Source organism: Pinus tabuliformis, chromosome 8 (assembly GCF_031772625.1).
Source record: "Pinus tabuliformis cultivar Carrire ecotype Pingquan chromosome 8, CPIR1, whole genome shotgun sequence".
In the NCBI taxonomy this organism is placed as follows: Eukaryota; Viridiplantae; Streptophyta; class Pinopsida; order Pinales; family Pinaceae; genus Pinus; species Pinus tabuliformis.
In genome coordinates this window covers 1,574,995,495-1,575,012,476 of record NC_142294.1, presented here as the reverse complement: position 1 = coordinate 1,575,012,476, position 16,982 = coordinate 1,574,995,495, and the positions used below count along the sequence as shown (strand labels likewise).

Here is a 16,982-nt window from a genome sequence, read left to right as displayed (position 1 = left end):
TTGACACTATCCTTGAACACTTAAATAATAGTCTTCTATTGTATAGGAGAAAAGCTTTAGGTAGGCTAAGACAATATTCTCTTGCCTTGAACTTTATATCATATTTGAAATCTTTAGTACATGACAAATGCAAATCAGTTACACATTAATATTAAATGTATTCAAGTTGTGATGGAATTTGTGATGAAATGGCCACCAGCTAAACGCCTCCCAAAACTTCGGGGTTACATGGATAATGCCATTTGATTTTGAACATTTACTTGGTGCTGGGATTATCCATACATAGCACTTCGCTTAAATGTTGCAATCAATGAAATTGTAACATCTGTTTTAACTGATGAAAAACATAATGTTTTTGAAAAGCTGCAGAAAAGGAATGGAAATGTGACATTTGTTCTGACTGAGAAACAACATAATGCTTTTGAAGACTTGTAGAAGAGGATATGCAACACAGTAATGATTTATATGGGTTGTAGAAGAAGATATGAAACACATTATCGTTGTCAAACCTTTAATAGCCATTTGAGTTCGAAACTTCAAAATTTTAAAAGTCATGGACGAGTTTGTAAAGGGTTTTGTACCCGGCCAAATGGTGGTGGATGTTTGAAAGTTTGGGAAGGATGTGCTTTATTTTGTTTCTCAGAACTTTCCATGAGGAAGTCTGTTGTATTATGTGTCCCTTTTCTAGTGCCTAGTATGTCTCCATAGACTCCCTTGGTGGGTTACCTACAACTACAATGAAACACAACTACATTTTTTTGAAACAAAAGTAGTTTAGCAAAACAAGAATGTTGATTCCATCTAAGAAACCATAACGGGCCAAGAAGCTGCAGGGCCTCTTCCTCAATCCAAGGGTAAAATTTGTTTAAACTTTACCTTCATCATTATTTCTGACATTCTGAAAACAATTTTGAATCACTTTTGGAAGAAAACTTGTTACACTAAATACCAAATTGAAGGAAAACAATACCCTCTGATGTAAACTGATGAACAAACCTAAGTGGCAAACAATTTTGAAGATGTGTAGTCATCGACATCCTCAAACATGCAAAGATAATATGACTTGTAACCAACATACTAACATAGTTATATATTATAATAGGTTTGTTTGTAGTTATATTCATGTCTCTACAGTTTCATCATCTTGGTGTCATCTCTAGTCTTCTTTAGAGTTGGCAATAAATGTTCCTATGTGAATATGGTAACAAGGCAAGCCTCAAAAACAAGCTGTAAAGTTCATACACCACGTCAAAGAAGTACAGAAAAGTGCAAGGAAAATACATTCAAGACCCAACAAAAATATAAAAGCAGTCATGGCAAACATTACGTTTGACCATGCTTTACAAGTTGGGAAACAAAGCTCAATTATTCTTGTCAAAGGTGATGTTTAAAGGACAAAATCTGAAGATAAAGCCTTTAATATGGTCCACTCCAAATGTAGAAAAGAACCAAAAAATGATCTCCCAGTCGAATTCATCATCATACTTAGGAATCCACTCAATGTGAAATCCCAGTCGAATTCATCATCATACTTCGGAATCCACTCAATGTGAAAGTTGTAGCAGGTCAGAAAATGAGGACAAACACCATAAGCTGGTAAATGGTATACAGTGAAACAAATCAAAAAGGAATTTTCCATTTCTCATGCGTAAAATGGAAGGCATTGTCCTGGTAGTGGCATATCTGATCCATTTTGTGCATTCTTAGACATGTCAACTTCCAGATAGGTTGGTGTTGGACTCTTGGCAACTGGAATTCCTTTGTACTGATGATATAACTGACACAAAACCAAAAACTTGAAAGACCTACAAAGATAGATTTTTATGTATGGACCTCTATGTAGTTTTAAAGGTTTTAAATATTATTACATGTGAAGTTGTAAAGTGATTGCTGAAAGAAAGGTCAAGTAGATATAGAATAGAGAGCTTGCAGTGAGAACCAAAAATAGGTTGATTGCTCTCTTCAAACATATGGCTTTCAACTGACACCCATGTACATGATAAAAGTGCCTGCACAATGGAGCTCTTGTTGATGGGTGCCTGTAGGTGGCAGTATAGCACAGATCAAGTCTACTGTCTACTATCATATATTCAGTTCTAGTTATCGAAATTGACATGAATGCTGATTTATTCAATGTTTCAAGTCCCATATAGATCCATGTTGTATTCCTTCCAGATATGAATAAATGAAGGACCCATCTGAAAAGGATCCAGTAACACATACTCAAAAGTTTAACTTAAGATCGAAAACTGATGTCTTACTATTGCATTATACAGTATCTATGATAACATTCAATACATCCATGAATCGTGCAACAAAAATTACCTTACAAGGATCTATAAAAAGGAGACTACCAAGAAAGACTCGGCGGCTCAAAAAACCAAAGCAACCTAATAAAAGTTCACATTTGCAACTTACTTTAATTAAAGGATAAGGAATGACATCAACAATTTGTGGATATATAGTATTTTCATGCAATAAAATATGGTCCTTGCACAATCCTGCAGCTTTTTCCTTTCTTCTGCAGAATAATTATAACAACAGTTTATTCTACAGTCAAAACTTTGTGACAATAACAACATTTATTCTACACTCCAAATTTGTTACAGGGATTCAAATTTCAATAATTTCTTGAAATGAGATGGGCTTCCAGTAACATCAAGCAAATTTTCCCAAAAGATGTATCATTTATGCTAAAATATTCGATGACAGATAATAGGTGCAGCACGTACAACACTAAAGGAGGAAATAGTGTATGCATCAGGAAGATAGATCTGCAAGGCCAAATGTCCTTTCTACTGCTTTACACCATGAATCATATCGTTTTTTCCTTTGTTCATCCCCAAATTCTGGATAAAATAATGTAGGTTCTTCCTTTTTAGCTCCAGAGGAAAATATCTGCTCCTCAGTCCAAACACCAGTCGCCAGACCTGCAGCATATGCTGCGCCCAATGCAGTAGTCTCTGTATCTGCGGGTCTTAGCACTGGACTTCCCAATAGATCTGCCTGTGAAAAAAAAATCTTAGTACAAAATAAAAGCCATTTGTCCCGAGGAAGAGAAACAACATATAGTTAACACAAAATTATGTTCGATGTCCTCATAGTTGAACTCACTGTTAAATGACTTGCAAAGGAAGATCTCAAGATCCAACGATTGCAGTTGCAATAATCAGCATAAGATTGTGACAATTTTATCAAAACATGTTTGAGAATAAATACAGACAGCCAGTAATGGACTAAAGATGCTAACACATTACAATTGTTCACCCTTGACTCTAACATATCCCATCTGGATTTGCTTATCTACTTTGCTTGGAAGAATTATGTGGCTAAATGTTGCAAAAGGGTAGGCCAGCTCAGTACTATAAAATCAGACGTGCAAAAGGGTAGGCCAGCTCAGTACTATAAAATAAGACGTGCAAATTAATGGCATTTTATATCACAAATTCATTCCATGAATATAGGTTCGTGTCAAAAAGGAATAGCACTCTGATCAAGCCTAAAAGTTGACAATAGTGTTCAAGCACTATACTCTAGTCAAGCTTCATCTGGAAGAAAGCATACCCTATATTGTGAAGATTTCAACATGCACTTTGGGAATTTCTATCATTTGTCAGTAGAAATGCTCCCCATATATATATAGTTTGTAGACTTTGTAATCTATGAATGCCAATATCTATTAGCTAGAAAGTTTCAAATTAGACTTTTGACCTGATTGTTTGACCTTTATTGGTTGTTTGGCACAATATCAATGTTATAGTAACGGGAGGAGTTGCATTCTGCTCGCTTTGTAAACATACTTTCAATGGAAAGATATTAGGATTTAACTAAATTTGAAACATCTACATGTGTACCTCACCTATGCACAGGACGCAATCTGAATAGCAACATAATATCAAATATGTATTATGATTATGATTCGAAACGTTGCATGGCTGCACAGTATGTTGAAGAAAGAGGATTTAAATGTGTTATGTTTCAATTACGGAGGGAAAATATTCAACTTACTTGAATCTGCATGAGAAGGTTATTAACTGATGCTCCTCCATCGACTCTCAAAAGAAACTGCTCATTCTCCTCGCTCTTCTCATCTTGTTTGACATCTATACTCATAGAATTCAAGATTTCTTTTACTTGAAAGCACATACTCTCAAGCACAGCCCGAGCTATATGGGCTTTTGTTGTATAACGTGATATCCCTATACAAACTCCTCTGGCATCATCTCTCCACCAGGGAGCAAACAAACCATTAAAGGCTGGAACAAAATAAACACCTCCAGTATTCTCCACTGATCTGGCCAGATCTTCAATTTCGCTGGCACTTTGGATTACACCAAGGCTGTCCCTCAGCCACTGTACGGCAGCTCCAGCAATGGCTATGGAGCCTTCTAAAGCATAAGTTGTAGGTGCATTTGGTCCGAGTTTGAATGCCACTGTACTCAATAAGCCATTGGTAGAGGCAACGACTTCTTGACCTGTGTTCAAAAGAATGAAGCATCCAGTGCCATAAGTGCTCTTTGCTTCACCTTTTCTGCAAGACTGTCCAAGCATGGCAGCATGTTGATCTCCCAAGCACCCAGCAATTGTGGTTCCGGTAAAAGGCCATCCCTGAACAATTTCTCCAATCACTTCAGTGTTACTAATAATCCGAGGAAGAATAGTTGTCGGAATTTTCAAAATCTCAAGGGTAGGCACATGCCAGGAAAGTGTTTTCAAATCCATCAACATGGTTCGAGCTGCATTTGAGCAATCGGTGACATGAATGCCCTGAACATTTGTTCCATCTTTCCTAGATCCTTTAATGCCCCCAGTTAAATTCCAAATCAACCAGCTATCCACCGTCCCGAATAATGCATCACCATCTTTTACTGCACTCTTAACGGCATCTACTGATTCCAACAACCACAGAAGCTTCACGGCACTGAAATATGTACTTATCGGTAAGCCAGTAGTTTCCACAAAATGATTCTTGCCATTTGGTAGTTCTTTTTCCAACCTCCTACATATATGATGAATATTATGAATCAAGTGTAAGATGAAGAATTGGTCGTTCTGTAACCTTAAATTTCACTTGCTATATAACAATTCAACTTATATATACTGTAAACATAAGCTTCAGAAATTCAGGAGATGGAAAAATAGCCATTCGTTTAGATCATTGGCCATGAATGAACGTAATCCTTTGAAAGAAAAGATAAGGTTGCTTAAAAATTAGCACAATTCTTCAAATTGACCTGAGGAAATGGCTTTAAAATTGATTTTCCAATTAGGTTTTTTTCAACCTGGCAATCTAGATAATTAGACCCTGAGATTTGTCTGATGGACTGAAGGTTACGGTTCTAAAAATATGCTCTAAGTAACCACAATCAAAGATTTCTTAATCAACTTCTCATAAAGAAGTAGAATCTCTACTAAAGAATAGGAGTAACTTGTAAGAGATATTTAGAGTTCCATTCTAGGATCCAGTTCGGGAAAAGGACTCCAACCTCTAGTAGCTGTTAAGTACCAGTTGACCCCTGAGAAAATGAATTTATTGGTCAGACATACTGGACTAATTATTTCATTTTTCTAGACTAAAGTAGGGTGCTTTTCTTCTGCCTCTGCTAATCAATGAAAACCTTGAAGCCACAAGTGCCTGCCAGTTCTGTGGATTTCTCAAGAAAAGGAGCTGAGAAAATATAGAAGATTCCACCCTATAAGCGAGGCAAAATGACAATGAAAAAAGGCAAGGGTCTGATTCCTTCAATCTCCATTCTCAAATGTTTGCTGATCAAGCTTAGAAATGGTCAAAAGAACGCAGAATAAACCAAATCGGAAAGGTATTGGTTTAGTGGTAAGGTCAACTCAGTGTTAAGCCTTCCACCAGGTTGTTAAACAGTGTAATGTGAAAACAGAGTAAGGGAGTGTCATATTTCTTCAACGATAATTCTCAACTGTTTGCCAATAAAGCATAGAGAAGATCCAAAAATTTACAAAATTCACCAAATTGCCGAGGTGGGTTTTCAAAAATATGTGGGCAATGCAAACCAGGCATTGGTTTGCTGGTGAGGCTGACAGAGTGTTTAAGTGGCCCACCAGGCTTATATTCTCTCTGTGCTTTGTCCCGCTGGTGAGGCATGAGTTTGAAAGGTATGGGGCAGGTGCAAGTTCCAGGTGATTTCGGTGTAATACATACCGCCAAGAGTGGGCATCTAGGTGGAAGGAAGTCTGCTCTATGTGGTGCAGCTCCTCCGGGGAAGTTTCTTGAAGTAGATCCAAAAAATGTGCAAGCAATCTTGACAATGGGCATATTTCTCCAAACTAGCCTAAGATAGCTCCATATACCGCTTAAGTGCTTCAAAAACATGAAAAGAATGGATTGAACTGGTCAACCATAGATTCCCATGATCTGATAGGGGACAAACTGGTCTTCAACAACATGAAAAACAACATACCCAAAATATAAAAACAAAAGAATTCGAAGACATGGAAGCCAAATTCATTCAAATATCCATCACAATAGTCAAACTAACCTGCAGATGGGGCTGGTTCTTGCATCCATCCAGACAATGGCATTGTAAAGTGGAAGGCCAGTGCTTCTGCTCCATACAATGGTTGTCTCCCTCTGATTGGTAATACCAATGGCTTTGAGTCCTGTTTCTACCTCTCTGCCAGCTGCCTTCGCCTTCTCGCACGCTTTCTGCATGCATATCTTCACAGTCTCCAGAATCTCCAGAGGGTCATGCTCAACCCACCTGCAATACCACACACATATACCATATTAGCAGTTTTCATTAATCCCCATTGACCATAAACAAAATCATTCCTTACACTTTTTCCAGCAATCCCATATACTCAATAACCACAAACAACAACAAAATCAAAGAATTAAAGCCCACCCACCTGCAATCAACACCCTTGGATTCATATTCATCAACCCTAAACACCTTACAACCATATTCAAATCGACTTTAAAAACAAATACTGTTGAATTCAGGGAAAAAAAACCGACCCGGCTTGAGGACAGATCTGTGTGAATTCAACTTGATGAGCAGCAACAACTTTTGCATATTGATCATAGATGATGAATCTAGTGCTTGTGGTGCCCTGATCAATTGATCCTATCAATGCTTCTTCCTTCTCCATGGTTGATTCCAACGAAAAAAAGATTGTTCGCTTCTTCTATACAGAGCTCTGTACATATAGTTTCAATCAGGATGGCTCTGTATTAAATATATATCCACTCCCCATTGCATGAATGGCTGCTTGTACTTATCCCCACAGCGCTGACGAAGTTTTGGCCTATCCAATTACATCACATACGCCTGAAATAAAGGAGCCCGAGTTCTCTTACAGGGCGCTGACCAAGATTTGGCTGCTTCCATAACCATATTCAATCCATATTTCATTACCCACGCAAGCATCAATGGCCAACTTGGTTTATAAATTTTGCATTTAGTAATCATCTTCTCCTCCTCACTTTCAGGGTTCACTTTCGGCTTTTAAATTGTCAACAAAGTTGGGTAATCCGCACATCCATCTACGGCCATGCCCTTTGACAAATAAAACCCAAACCCTTATTTTTTGGATAGAGCCTCGACGACCAGATTGCTTTCTGAACAAGCCTTTTCCAGTATCACTTCTTCCAATAACTATGGCATTGACTATCAGATATCTATTCATTTTCCCATATATCTATATAATAATTAACATTTTATTTCTTTAAAATATAAAATAATAAAAAAGTCATATTATGTTATATAATCAATTGAATACTCAACTACAAATATATGAACACTTTTCTAAAATATTAATTATTCTTTTTCATATTCATCAACTACCTCACGAAGATGGAGAAATTTTCCTATCATATTAATTATTCTCGTTAATATTTAATATTATCATATTTTTCACATTGATTTATTTTTCATTAATAAAAATTTATATTAAATAAAGAAAGACCAGTATAATGTCTTAATCCAAATAATTTGAAATAAAAAATCTATTCATATATTAAACTTAATTATATTTATAAGATAATTTTTAGAATTTTATAATTTTTAAACTAAGAAATGAGGAAACAAAATATCTATTTATCGTAACACACTTAAAAGAAATAAGAAAAAGTAATAATAACATCATAAAACAGTGGATGGATGTCATGAGGGTGTGTAAAATTTAATCCAATAATATATTTAGTAAAAAAAAAGAAGAAGTAGTAATAACATCATAAAAACATGTTGATGGATGCCCCAAGGGTGTGTAAAATCTAATCCAATAATATATTTAGTCAGAAGGAAGACCTGTCAATCAACCTCTTTAACTTCAAGATGTCTAGCATCTAATTGAAGCAAGATCTCATTATAAGCTTCATTCTTTCCACCAAAACTTTTCCTGTAATATTTTAATTTTCCAGTAAAGACCCATTGTCCTATGGTACTTTATTTCTCTACATCTAGCGGTGTCAATGTCAAGGGCCCATGGGCCAATCACTGCATCTACTTCCGCATCAAAGAGAAACCTTCACTCTATACATGCCTTTACATTTGCGATCTCTATCTTTGGCTAAATATTAAGTAACATCTAAGTTGAAAAGACCCACATAGACTCCTTTACTCACTATTGAGCTCTAGTTATAGGTTGCCTCCTTTTTGCCCTACATCCTCCACAATTGGGGGTGTCTCTAGCCATATTAACATCCAATGGTATTGATAGTTGTTGGAGGTATGTAGAGCAATAAGGGATGCACAAACCAACCAATCTCACTGACAGTAACCCCTAGTGGTCTAAGAAACTCACAAATCCAAAGACCAAGGCAAAGACTTGAAAATAACATTATAGCCATGTTTACCTAGAGAGAAACAACCAAAGACAAGACCAAATGTTACTTTGTTGTGGCTAAGAATGATTGATTCTTTCCTCCAAGCAAGGCCTACAATGGTATTGTAGACTGTTAAAGACATCATGTCTTCGCTTCCCATCAAATACCAACGTATTCATTACTAAGTTGGGGCTTTGAAACTTGCAGAAGAACCTTTGTAGTAGTAAAGTTGTCATTACACAAAGAACACTTATGGAATGAACCCCCAAATGCTTTGTGTACCATATCATTATACCCTACATAATACTAAGAGATTGATAATTAGCCATGTGTACCCAAAAATATCTATAGAAAAAGAATCTCTTTAATAACCAACCTAGATCCATTTTAACTGTGGATGTACCAAGTTAGTCATGTGTACCCAAAAATATCTATAGAAAAAGAATCTCTTTAATAACCAAACTAGATCCATTTTAATTCTAGATCTACCAAGCTCCGAGAAGGATCAATTTTCTTGAGATGCAAACTTTTTTTAAAGTGAAAAGAGGCTTTATCCATGTGGATGATTGGTAGATCCGAAGTTAAGATGGACCTAGGCTAGTTTAATTTCCCCCTTTAAATAGTCTATGTTCCACATGAATACCATGGGCAATATCATGGGTTCTCATAAACCTAGAGCTCATAAACCACAATAACTTGACTAGATCAAATTTACCGTAACTACCCAACAAAAATTAATAAAAATAAAAATAATAAGGTAGAATTTTTATTTTCATTATTTTAATTTTAACTTATAATTATTATTATTTTTTTGACTGAGTCAAAATGTTTACATTATATTATATTATATTTCATCTTTACTATATTAGATTAAAGAGCAATGCAATGAAACATGATACATATCACATCTCCATAAACAGTTTTTAAATTAGTTTATTAGAAATTTATTTTGTAAATATTTAATTTAATAAATTTAAAATTATTAAATATATTTAAAATTATAAATTTATAATTTTTTAATGGATATTATATTTTCTTATTAAATTAATTAAATTTATTCATACTTAATATTTACCCCATTTCATATATTAAGTACAAACTTAATAATACTTATCATATAAATAATTTTCATCATTAAATAATTATTTATAATTATTTAATTAAATTATAGTGTTAATTATTATATATCTATATAAACTTAACCACTTTATAAATATTCAAATATTTCTCGAGTGGAATTAACTATTTTTGTCCCTACTTTTTGATTCTATGTAATATAATAGTACAATCCCATGTGATATTTCTTATATTCTTTCATATAATAATACAATCCCATGTGGTATTTCCTATATTCGTGTTCATACTTATTGACTCCATATAATATGATAATACAATCCAATGTGATATTTTTTAAATTGGTGTTGATAATACAATTCAATGTGATATTTCCTAAATTGATATTGATAATACAATTTAATGTGATATTTTTTAAATTGATATTGATAATACAATCTAATTGGTGTGTGAGGAATTATTTTTTATTATAAATATTTAATTAAAATGTAATATGATTATAAATATATAATATAATTTTATGAGAATTTTTTTAAATTGGTATTTAAAATTGGGTGGTAGGGAAGTACAATTATTGAAAGAGAGTATAACTTTTATCTTTAACTTTCTCGCTTTTCAAAGAGATAATTGATAACAATAGAGGACACTTCTCATATTCAAATACTGATAAGTTAATTGATTTCGGTGTATTACCATTTCATTATGGTCGTAGTTATCATGGCTTGTTATCCATACTCAATTAGTCTTCAAAAACATTCCCTTCCATGCCTTGCAATAGGTGATAAGGACTATAACGAGAATTTTTATGGATGGCTTCATGCCTTCCACTTGCTTCTAGTCTTGTTCCTATTTTTTGTTGGCTTCATTCTTGCACAACATTGTCATATGCAATCTTCCATCTATGCTTAACTCTGCTCTAGATTTTCGACAAAATTCTCCCTCAACTTGTTAACAAGATTCTGGCGTTATTCCTATTCACCATCTGCTTTAAGCATCTCATACAACATAAGGAAAGAAGGGTCATAACAAGTGAGGTTTGCATTACAAGTCTATTACTCGTGCATAAAACAAACCAGAGTGCTTTGAGGTGATTTTCTATATGTTCACTCCTTCCATATGAGATACCCTTGAATCTGTTGGAGAGGAAGCTCAATTGAAATGGATTTTTCTGAGTGATAAGGTTGTTTATTTTCTAACACACCCTCAGGTTTCCCTTTTCTTGCAACAACTTTCCCTTTCAAGCTCAAGCATCCTCTTCTCTACTAAATAATTCCTTAGGAAATCCATCTTGCCAATACTTTCACATGCAAGAAGAATGTCGACATACAACCCCAATGTTATCGCAATGACCTTCTTCCTAGGCCTTCCAACCTACAATAGCCATCATTTGTTCATACAAGGTAGATTTGCCAACAACCTATATCATAGGCATAAACATACAAATATTATGAGTCAACTCTTTATTTTTCAAGCAACTTTTGAAATAACGATTACTTCAAATTTCCAAAATGTATAACGAGTTCCACATAATACTTAGCTTTCATTTGTGTATATAATAGTCCCTACTTTCATTATGGCTACTTCCATTTCCATATCCAAGACATTCCTTTTTGTAACTTTTTCTCCTAACAGAACATTCATGTAGTGCATTAATATATGACTACTTTTGTATACAATTCTTTCATTACATCTACAACAACTCATGAAATGATCCCAAAATTCATGTGTTGACAACAATTCCATCTTTTTAGTTGTAATAACATTATATGCAGTGAAATATGGCATACGCTTGCTTTCACACAGTGCATTCATATATATGCCAACATATATGTGTGCATAACCATAACTTCCACACTTACATAATCTACTCATGCACATCTTGTCAATGCATAATTACATTGGTACAAGAATACCATATTAGTATGTCATGTATTCTACCATGATGAGCCATAAGGTTTAGCCAATACTTCAATGCATCATCCATCTAAATCTCTAATACTTATATTGATGCATCATCCAACCAAATCTCTAATACTTATAAACTATTTGGAAACTTTCTTCTTTAACCCAAAAAAAAACCTTCTTCTTGAACCCAAAAAATAATAGGAATATACTCTTTTTCTACTAAACAAATTCTTAGTGATACTCAAATACATTTCCTTTCTCTACTTAATATACTTTACCAAACCCTTTCCCCTCTAACAATGTCTCAATATTGAGAAAGAAAGTTATAGTTTAAAACACCAACACAAATAAAAAAACTATTAAACACATATATAGCACTTTAACCTTTCTAACATTATAGCTTCAATATAGCTAGGTAACATTCATTTTTATAAAAATTTCTAATTCAACATGAGATTTTATCTCATATAAATATATTTAAAAAGTTAAGCCTCCTTTAAACTTTCTTACTGGGTTAAAATATTATTCACATAAATACATTCAAATCACACAAACATATCATTTAGAACATGGAATTATGACTAATGGATTTTTTTCTTACTAGCATGGTTGTGTCAACTTATTTGATGTACCTTATCAATTGGTGTATTATAGATATATCACATATTCCTTTCACCAACTTCTAGGTCAACATATGATTATCCTTATCTTTTCTTTATAAAACTTACAAATAAGACTCACACATAAGACTTACACATCCTCTTTTACACATCCTCTTTTAGGAAAATAAGTTGTTATAGATATTTTTCATTCTTAAAAAATTGTATGTTGATTATGATGACACGTCACTATTTTGATTAAAAATAAAATAGTTTAATTACGATGACTTTTATATTTTCGTTTTTTAAAACTAACATTTTTTTTTTCCATCTTTATCCACGTTTTTAATTAAAACTGACATGCATTAATTAGCGTGGCATATATATATTTTCTACATTTTAAAATAAATACACCTATTATGACAACATATATATATATAGATTTATTTCTATTTTTTCCATATTGTGATATCATATATATATTATTATAATGATTTATTTATCTTTTCCATATTGTGATATCATATATATATTATTATAATGATTTATTTTTTTATTTGTATTTATATTTTAATTAAAAATATAATAGGCATGGAGTATTCATATTTTCTATTTTGTAAATGAAATATATTGATTATAATTTACTATTTTTTCATTATTTTATAATGATTTTTAACTTATTTATAAATTAATTTCATTGGATTATAATTTACTATATTTTCATTATTTTATAATGATTTTTAACTTATTTATAAATCAATTTCATATTTCCAATTTTTTTAATGATTTATTTGTATTTTATATTTTTTAAGAGAAACAAGTTCTATGTTTTTTCATTTTTAAGCTCTAAATTTTTCATTTAAAAAAATATTGAATATGATGATTTATACATATTTTACCGCCCAAATGTGCATTTATGGCTTTTGTTTTTTAGAAAGCACTGCGAACCTTGATACTATTTTTATCTTGCCAACAAACACTTCATCATTGTTTATTTATACAAAATATTTTTGTTCTTTCAGTTTCTTAATATGGGTTAGATGCCAAGTTTACACAAAATGACATTAATAGGAGAAAATGTCCCTGCAACAATCAAGCGGTTCTATTTGCTATGAGGTTTTTATCAAACCTCACATAGTTTGGATAAGAGATCCATCAGGATTGTGGCCTGATAACCATTTTTTATTTTTAAGAATGCTATAAGATATGGGCAATTGTCATAATAGAGGTATACAAACTCTAAATTAAAGCTAACTAATGCCCTAAGATGAAAATGGTCTACACTATGCTAGCAGTAATGAAAAGATAGTTAAGAAATAGGAAGCAATGAGCTAGTAACACATAGTTGCACATGCAAAGAAATATTTAGCTATAATATAGGACAACAACACGTGTTCAACTTGCTAGAACAAATGAAGATGTGTCATCATTTAAATCTAACGAGTACTCATAAATGAAAGTATAGAAACTGAGCAGCCTAGAGACGGCTCTCGATTGGTTCCACAGAGGGTTCTAGGGTTCATCTGAGAGAGTGACAAAGGGTAACAAGTACCCATGGAGGCACAGGGAGGAGGGAGCTCCACTCCCTCCTACAGTGATGTGGTTTCAAATAGAGGAAGAGGAGGGAATAAGAACAAACCTCCACAACCCTTGGAGGTCAAGACAAAAAACACTGAAACTCAGAAGGCGGAAGGCAGCAAAACCCATGCAGATCAAGGGGCCCATGAAGAAGACCGACAGGAGGAGAAAGCGGAAGACAGAGGTCAGGGAACAGAGAACAGAGCCAAGATGGGGCCCTGTAAACCCAAGACCATAACTAAACCTCGGGTTATTTTGAATGATCCAGCTCTGCAAGTGCATAGGGATCACATGGCAAACTATGCCATCATATGCAAATTTATGGGAATCTGGCCGTCAGAGAAAGCGTTGTACACCTGGATAAAATACAACTGGAAACCAAAGGGGGAGTTAAATATACATCTTGGATCCAAAGGTTTTTTTACAGTGGTGTTCACGAACATGGAAGACAGAGACAGGATTTTTGAAGGAGGACCATACTTCTTTGCAGCTGTTGGTCTCTATATGCAGCCATGGACGATGAACTTTGTGCTAGAATGAGAAACCTTCACTTCAGTACCGGTATGGATTAGACTCTACTCCTTACCTTTAGATTATTGGATGCTAGAGTCTTTAAAAGCTATAGGCAATAAATTAGGTCATTTCTTAAAAATTTCAAAGGCAACTCTACGGGGAAAATATACCTCCTATGCTTGTATATGTGTGGAGATGGACCTATCAAGGGCCCTTCCAAATTAGGTCATTCTAAAAGTATATGACGAGGAATGGGTTCAAACAGTTGACTGTGAACATATCCCATTCAGATGTCACAAATGTCATAAGCATGGGCACCTATCTAGAGATTGTCCTCTTAATAGAAGGGAGGAAAACCTAAACACCAACAAAGGGAAAGACCAGATAGGTTTCACCAAAGCAGGAGGAAAAGGAAAAGGAGGGGGAAGGAAGACACAAAAGAACCCTATTACGAATGATTACAAAACAAGAAGTCACAATATTTTTGAGATCTTAGGAGAGAAAAAAGTAGATGGAGGTGATTAAGAGAGTACAAAGAATCAGTCAGCAAGGGGGAAAGGAAAAGAGACCAGCATGGAGTTCACTTAGGAATAGAATGAACACACGACGGACCCTTTGAGTACCATGGAAATAAAAAAAGACTAGGAAATGACTCAAAGTGAAAGTGGTACAGAGGACCAAGACTTACAAGAGATCTTAGAGTTGGAAAAGTTTCTAGAGCACGGAGGAAACCTGGGAATAAACTCCATCCCTCAGGAGGATGTGGACAAGGTACAACAGATATTCCTTAACAAGTCACATCAAACAGCTGCAGGAGTTAAAAGAGGACATGATAACCAGGAAAATAAAGGGACTTCCTCAATAAGATTAATAACAGGAAAACTAACAAAAAATCCAGGCAAAAGGAGGGGAAGAAAAAGAAAGAAAGAACTACCGTTGGAGTGTGGAAAACTCATGATTGACTTAGGAAGGATGAAAGACCTTTCCAGTTACTCCTTTAAAACCCCACCTCAATGAAAATCACAACCTGGAATATTAGAGGACTTGGGAGTAGAAGAAAACAGAGGAATCTAGGTAACAAGATCAGAGAGGAAAAACCTGACATAGTACTCATACAGGAAACAAAATGCTCTGTGGAGAGGATCCACGAAAAACAAAGCAAATGGTTAAATAGATATGAATACCTTGAAGTTAAGGCAAATAAATCTGCTGGTGGAATTCTCACTCTATGGGATCCACAGAAATTTGGTGTGATTGATGCAGAGGCATCCAAACATCACCTTTCTTTGATTTTCCAACCGGTGGGTGACAGACAATGTTACATGATCACCAATTTCTATGGTCCGCATCCAATGGAGGACAAACTTCAACTTCTCACAACACTGGAGGATATGAAGAAGAGATACCCAGCTCTACCCTGGATTCTTGGAGGTGATTTTAACATGACAAAATCACTTATGGAGAAGAAAGGAGGAACTAGAACACTTGGTAGAGATTCAGTTGCCTTCCAGAACTTCATCACCAATATGAAATTGGTTGATATGGAAACAAGCAATGGAATCTTCACTTGGAATAACAAAAGAGGGGGCCCTACCCAAGTAGCCTCAAAATTGGACAGATTTATTGTTTCAGAGGAACTTCTTCTCATGGGAAGCAGCATTACTGCGCTCATACTACCTTTTGGAGGTTCAGATCACTGGCCTATCCAATTGGAAGCTTCTCTTTTTGGTAAACCAAGGAACTCCCCCTTCAGGTTTGAGAACGCTTGGCTCACACACTCAGATTTCCTCACAAACATCGAAAAATGGTGGAAGGAAGAGCTACACCTTCAAGGTACAAAGATGTTCCTTCTACACTACAGGTTCAAACACATTAAAGGCAGACTCAAAGAGTGGAATAAAAAGGAATTTGGTAATATATTCAAAGCTAAGGGGATGTGGAAAAGAAACTAAAGGAAATAAACCATATTCTCATCATAGAAGGCTATACAGATGAAAGGAAAGAGATGGTAGAGTTACTACAACAAGAATGGGACAACAGATGTCTTCAAGAGGAAATATTCTAGAGACAGAAATCCAGAGTACAATGGATTAAAGAAGGGGAGAGAAACACCAAATTCTTTCACAGATCCACTTTAGCTCACAGAAACAAAAATAGAATTGTGAAGCTTACAGATCAACATGGAATAGAAAGAAACACTCATGAAGAGATGGAGAAGGTTCTAGTCCAGCATTTTCAGAAAATTGCTGAGGAACCTCGGAAGACAGATACCAGTTTATGAAAAAATTTACTCAGTACATTCCTAAATTGGTTCCTAGAGAAGATAATTATAATCTCAACAAACTAGTAACAGAGGAAGAAATTGAGGAAGTCGTTAAAGAGATGCACAATGGGAAAGCACCAGGCCCGAATGGCTTCAATGTGGACTTTTTCAAAGCTTGTTGGAGGATAGTAAAACAAGGCATCCTAGAGGTAGTGGGAAGACTCTCGACGTTTTAAGATAATTCTAAAGG

At 34.5% G+C, this 16,982-nt stretch overlaps 1 protein-coding gene across 1 annotated transcript; it reads right to left on the bottom strand.

The window, feature by feature from the left end:
* Positions 1–2,391: 2,391 nt before the first annotated feature.
* Positions 2,392–7,637, bottom strand: LOC149242047 (glycerol kinase-like). Its single transcript, XM_089374140.1, has 4 exons — positions 6,992–7,637; positions 6,513–6,734; positions 4,009–4,999; positions 2,392–3,006 (listed from the first exon to the last, which is right to left on the bottom strand). Exons 1-4 carry the CDS (start codon positions 7,123–7,125, stop codon positions 2,761–2,763), a joined length of 1,593 nt encoding a protein of 530 aa, XP_089230266.1. The 5' UTR covers positions 7,126–7,637; the 3' UTR covers positions 2,392–2,760.
* Positions 7,638–16,982: the final 9,345 nt, after the last annotated feature.

Excerpts from the sequence above, each read along its gene's own strand:
- LOC149242047 (XM_089374140.1), bottom strand. The coding sequence starts at position 7,125 with ATGGAGAAGGAAGAAGCATTGATAGGATCAATTGATCAGGGCACCACA. Across the intron at positions 6,735-6,991 it reads CAGATCTGTCCTCAAGCCGG|GTGGGTTGAGCATGACCCTC; the intron begins GTCGGTTTTTTT and ends GTGGTATTGCAG. Across the intron at positions 5,000-6,512 it reads AGAACCAGCCCCATCTGCAG|GAGGTTGGAAAAAGAACTAC; the intron begins GTTAGTTTGACT and ends TCATATATGTAG.